This window comes from Arachis ipaensis, chromosome B4, assembly GCF_059453495.1.
Source record: "Arachis ipaensis isolate K30076 ecotype BB chromosome B4, ASM5945349v1, whole genome shotgun sequence".
NCBI classification, from domain to species: Eukaryota; Viridiplantae; Streptophyta; class Magnoliopsida; order Fabales; family Fabaceae; genus Arachis; species Arachis ipaensis.
The window spans coordinates 141,083,450-141,089,449 of NC_142439.1; the positions used below are offsets into that span (position 1 = coordinate 141,083,450).

Genomic DNA, 6,000 nt, shown 5'->3' on the forward strand with positions numbered 1-6,000 from the left:
ATCAAACTTTTTTTTTTTTGCAAAACTGAACTGTCTTGTTTTTTGAAAAGCACATATATTCAATTACAACCCACTACTTTAGTGGGAAGTTGAGAAAACCAATAAATTACGCGCCCAAAGAAGAAACGGTCGGACTCTATTTTTGCTAAACGTGCAAATTAATTGCAGCCCAGTTAACAAAGCGATAAATTCCTTTTTTGAAATGTGTTCATAATTTTCGTCTCCGAAAAAACCCGTTTTGAGTTTTAACCCAAGCTTGATCGCACGTGGAGCTTGGGGGCTTAAGTACCTAACCTCAATGCGCCGAGGTATAGTCCTAAACAAAAAGCTCAACTTGCTGCATTCACACCAAGTCAAGCTTGGGGGCTGTGTATTGTACCCAAAGATCTCGGCCCAATCCGAGCTATACCTCGACGCAACGGTTACATTCTAACAGCTCACGCACCAAAATCTCGGAACCAGTTCGCACGCCAATATATTGGACTAGCCCACTTATCAGAGATCTCGGACCTCACTGACCGTTTGATGATGCTCCTTTTAACAAAGTAATTCTTCAACAATATGAGGACAAAACAATGTCCGAAGACCACAATGAAGAGAATGAATCTGGTGTTTCAGATATGTTCAGACTCCATCAAGTACTTGGTGGTGTTGATGTTGTAGCTGTAAGAACTTGTATGGAGATTGAAGCTAAATCCATAAAATCTCTTCAAAATCAATGCAGGAAACCGGTTATTCCAGCTGGGTTATTGCCACCTTCATTACACTTATTCAATAATGAAGACAGTAAATATGATGAAAATTGGAACACAATCCTTAAGTGGTTGGATGAACAAGAAGAAAGGTCAGTGATTTATGTAGCATTTGGAAGTGAAGTGGCACTAAATGATGAAGAATTCACAGAGATAACTATGGGATTAGAGCTATCTGGCTTTCCCTTTTTCTGGGTACTGAAGAAGCAAAATAGTAGTCCAGATGTAAGTAGTTCAATGGAGACAAAACGCGGGATTATATGGACTAATTGGGTTCCACAATTAAAGATATTAGTACACAAATCTGTTGGAGGATTCTTGAGTCATTCTGGTTGGAGTTCTGTGATTGAGTCTCTTCAATTTGGATGTCCACTTATTATGTTACCCTTTCAAAATGAACAAGGATTAGTTGCTAGGCTTATGGAAGAGAAAATGGTGGAAATAAAAGTTCCAAGAAACGAACATGATGGGAAGTTCACTAGAGATTCATTGGCTAAGGCATTGAGATCAGTGATGTTGGAAGATGATAAAGGTAAGATTTATAGAAATCATGCTGAGAAAATGAGCAAGATCTTTGGGGACAGACAGTTACACCAAAAGTACATAGACGAGTTTGTTGATTATATGGTAATTCATAGTCCCTCATCAAAGATTATTGCAAAATTGTATTGATAAAATGTCTTAAGCTTTCTAGAGTTTCAGAGTGTTATAATAATTGAAGTGTAGGGTATTTAATTACCTTTTGCACTTGCATGATGTGTAAGAAAAGGATAAAGTTGTTATCCAAAGGAGAATGTTAGGGACAATGACTTTGTTGAACAATATGAACAACCACCAATCAAATAAAAACACACTACACTTTTAAATTAATTCTCTAAATTTTAATATTAAAATAATCATCCGTACACTAGTAAAATAAATATTTGATATATCTATTGTTTACATTGTTTAATATTTTCATTGTTTACCTATACTTTTCCTTATCGAAAAATTCAGCTTTTTCTTCTAATTTTGAAACTAAATTAACCGAATTAATCTAAATTACCTAAGTTAACTTAATTAAACTAAAATGCCTAATAATTAAATTAATTACTAAATATGAAAATTTTGAAAAATAATTAAAATAATTAAATTAACTTAATAGAAAGGTTTAACACCACAGAAAATACCTACTCGAATTCCTAAATAATTTTTCATATCATAAGCACACTCTCGTAAAAAAAAAATATTTTTTTGATGAATAAAAAACAAGCAGATGCTTCAAAACAAGATTGGAACTAAATCTCATTTCATTTTTGGTTAAATCCATCCAAAATTAAAGCTGTTGTTTCAGCTTCTAGTGGCAAAAGTTATAACATAATTTACTGTATTTAACACACACAAGATTCAAATATGCACTCCAGTTTAGCAAACATTTAGTATCCTTACAATCAAGAACGGAAGTAGAAATCTAAAAATAGAACAAAAGTTATATGCAAAATCCAACTATAGATAATATACCATTTTTATTAGAACATGATCAACTAAGTACAAAAATTGTAAAGAACTTGGGAACATCGCCGGCTACAAGGCTACAACAATATCCTCATCAATGTGAAAGCTTTATCATGGTATGAGGTATCCCTATCACTTATATTTATTGATTTTCACAAACTGAAAATTCAAATGTTGTGTTTAACACAAATATTTTGTTGTGAGAAGCTATTTTTAGCATTTTTATGAGATTAGGTGCCAACAAATAAATCGTTTGAGGTACAATAATGTGATAAAAGTAGGGACACTAAACTATAAAGCTCATGTGGCTGATACAGTGATTGTTCCTCAATCATTGCAAAACTACAAGCGTATCTGCGTATGAGTCAATTGTCATAAGTGGAGTGAATTATTATGTTCCTCACTTCCTCTATATGCATCTCCTTCAATTTACCATCTTTCAAAATGGGCCACAAATGTGGCTGAGGCATGTGTGATGTAGGGGTAAAGGACTAAAGGTGTTTGTCTCAAATTAAGTCACAGCAGATTGTCCATGAGCCTTATCTTAAATAGTACATGTTCCCTTTTTTATTAAGAGATTTCAGGTTCAAAGTTCATCTAATACAAACTTGACCAAAAAAAGAGAATATCTTGTGTGTTGGTGTAGTGCGTGTGAGTGTGTGTAATTTTTAGAATTGAGAGTTGTTCAATCCATCAACAGAAAAAAAAAAAAAAGTTAGTGTGTGAAGTGTTTATATAATTAAAAAAATTAGATTATTAAATTAATTATTATATATTTATGTATATTTATATCTAAAATTTAGTTGGTATGTATTCTAAAAATATATGTTAAAATTATTACTAATAAATTTACAAAATTTTTTAATTTAATAAATACATGATAAATATATTAAAAATTAAATTTTATGCTTTTTATAAAACCTTTTCTATTTAATAATTTTAATTTGTGTTTTAAGGATCTATATATATATAAACATTTTTCACAGTACTAAAAATATGTTCGTTATGGTCAAAATTTTTGTCAAATTTTTCTAAAACCTATATATTACGACATGAAAAAATATGAAATTCTAATATTAATTACCATTAAATTAAATTAGTATTTGTTTGGGTGTTATTAAATTGATAAAAAAAAATCCAATAAAAAATATATCTATTTAGCGTATTTGACAAATTTCTAAAGTACTAGAAAAATAAAAAAAAAAATATTTTTTGAGAAACTACAATTTACATTTTTTAAAAAGATCTTTTTCTTTAAAAAATATTTTTTACATAATAAATAAATAAAAAAATATTTTTATATTATTATACTCAAACATAATAATAAATAAAAAAAATTATATAAAATATCCAAATATATATATATAATTATTTTTATTTTTTTAAAATAATTCAAAAAAATCTTTTTTTAAAAAGCTCATCCAAATAAGTTCTTAGAGAGTTTTCCTCCAAAAATAAAATGTTGCATGCTTTTCATTCAACTCCACAAATGTTATGGTCAAATTATTTTACCAAAAATCTGACGTAATTTAAATTATTTAGTAATTAGGTTAATTAGGTGATATAGTTTAATTGGATTAATTTAAATAATTTAGGTTAATTAAAATAATTTAGTTTTGAAATGAGAAGAAAGGCTAAATTTTTTTATAACAACTTTATTCTTACACATATCATGCTAGTGCAAGAGGTAATTAAATACCCCACATTTCAACTGTTATAACACTCTGAAACTCTAAAAGGCTTAATTAATAAGATTTTTTTTATCAATACAACTTTGCAATAATCTTTGACGAGGGACTATGAATTTCCATGTAATTAACAAACTCATCTATATATTTTTGGTGTAACTCCTTGTCCCCAAAGATCTTGCTCATTTTTTCAGCATGATTTCTATAAATCTTTCCTTCATCATCTTCTGACATCACTGATCTCAATGTCTTAGCCAATGAATCTCTAGTGAACTTCCCATCATCTTCATTTCTTGGCACTTTTATTCCCACCATATTCTCTTCCATAAGCCTTGCAACTAACCCTTGTTCATTTTGAAAGGGTAACATAATAAGTGGACACCCAAATTGAAGAGACTCAATCACAGAACTCCAACCAGAATGACTCAAAAATCCTCCAACAGATTTGTGTGCTAATATCTTTAACTGTGGAACCCAATTAGTCCATATAATCCCACGTTTTGTCTCCATTGAACTACTTACATCTAGACTACTATTTTGCTTCTTCAGAACCCAGAAAAAGGGAAAGCCAGATAGCTCTAATCCCATAGCTATCTCAGTGAATTCTTCATCATTTAGTGCCACTTCACTTCCAAATGCTACATAAATCACTGACCTTTCTTCTTGTTCATCCAACCACTTAAGGATTGTGTTCCAATCTTCATCATCTTTACTAACTTCACTACTGAATAAGTATAATGAAGGTGGCAATAACCCAACTGGAATAACCGGTTTCCTGCATTGATTTTGAAGAACTTTTATGGATTCAGCTTCAATCTCCATGCAAGTTCTTACAGCTAAAACATCAACAGCACCAAGTACTTGATAGTGTCTGAACATATCTGAAACACCAGATTCATTCTCCTCATTGTGGTCTTCGGACATTGTTTTGTTCTCATAATGTTGAAGAACTACTTTGTTAGAAGGATCATCATCAAAGGAAGGTTTATCATTTGACTTTAGCCCAAAGCTGTTTATGAAAGAAAAACCAAGGGCCGAAAAGATAGAAAAGAAGATGGATGAGATACCAAGCTTGGAAGTTATTGGGGGCAACCAAAAAGGTGCAAAGTCATATATGAGCCAATGAGGAGTGGAACTCTCTAGAAACTTAGCCAAAGGTTCTTGAAGGCCATCAAAGGCTTTCTTAAGGTATGGAATTATGTGACGTGGAATGTCCATAGTAGCCTCAGCATTTTGAGGGAGGTTTTCTACATGAGGCAATGGAAGTTCTATGAGTTCCACAAAAGGTTGTAAATTTGGTGGTAGCTTAGGGAGGCGTTTGATGTTTCTAGTTGTAGAAATGAATGAAACTTTGTGACCCTTTTGAGCTATGAGTTTTGCAAGCTCAAAGAATGGAATTATGTGACCAAAAGCAAGCCATGGAAACACAGCAATGTGAAGCTTCTTGGGTTGGTCAGCCATGGTGATAATATATAGTAGGGTGTAGGTTTACTTGTTTAGTGTTATTACTTTCATTTGTATATAACTATATATATAGAGGGAATGAAATAAATTGATGTGCAACTTGATTAAAATAGGAACACTGAACTATGAAGAGCATGTGGCTAAAATAGTAGTGATTGTTCCTCAAGACCTCAACAATTGCATGTGTTTTTACCTATTGCTTTTTGTTTTTTTCACAAAGTCATAATTATAAAAATAAAAATAGTAAAAATAAAATAAAAAATAAAAATAAACCAAATATATTTTTAAGTTTTATTTTTCTTATAATTTTTTTAATTGATAACTTTATATTTCTTTAGAATATATGTTAGTTAAATGTTAATAACAATGAAAAATGTTTGACAGTCATAAAAAGTCATGCAAAACTTTTTTTCTGGTTTTATTTAATGTATGTATTTTCTTATTTTGTATTCTTAATTATTATTAAAATAAATTGCCAATTTTAAATGTAATAAACATATATAATTATAGATATATGATGTTATATATTTATAATTACAAATATTAAATTAAATAAGATAATTTTGTGTTATATAATTTTTTTTTTTGGTGACTTCTTCTAA

At 30.1% G+C, this 6,000-nt stretch overlaps 1 protein-coding gene and 1 pseudogene across 1 annotated transcript; one reads left to right on the forward strand and one right to left on the reverse strand.

Moving 5' to 3' along the window:
* Window positions 1–272: 272 nt before the first annotated feature.
* LOC107638122 (putative UDP-rhamnose:rhamnosyltransferase 1 pseudogene) lies at window positions 273–1,424 on the forward strand (annotated as a pseudogene).
* A 2,444-nt stretch (window positions 1,425–3,868) lies between these two features.
* LOC107635278 (putative UDP-rhamnose:rhamnosyltransferase 1) lies at window positions 3,869–5,435 on the reverse strand. The gene has a single exon (XM_016338703.3). The coding sequence runs from the start codon at window positions 5,393–5,395 to the stop codon at window positions 4,010–4,012; it is 1,386 nt and encodes a 461-aa protein (XP_016194189.1). The 5' UTR covers window positions 5,396–5,435; the 3' UTR covers window positions 3,869–4,009.
* Window positions 5,436–6,000: the final 565 nt, after the last annotated feature.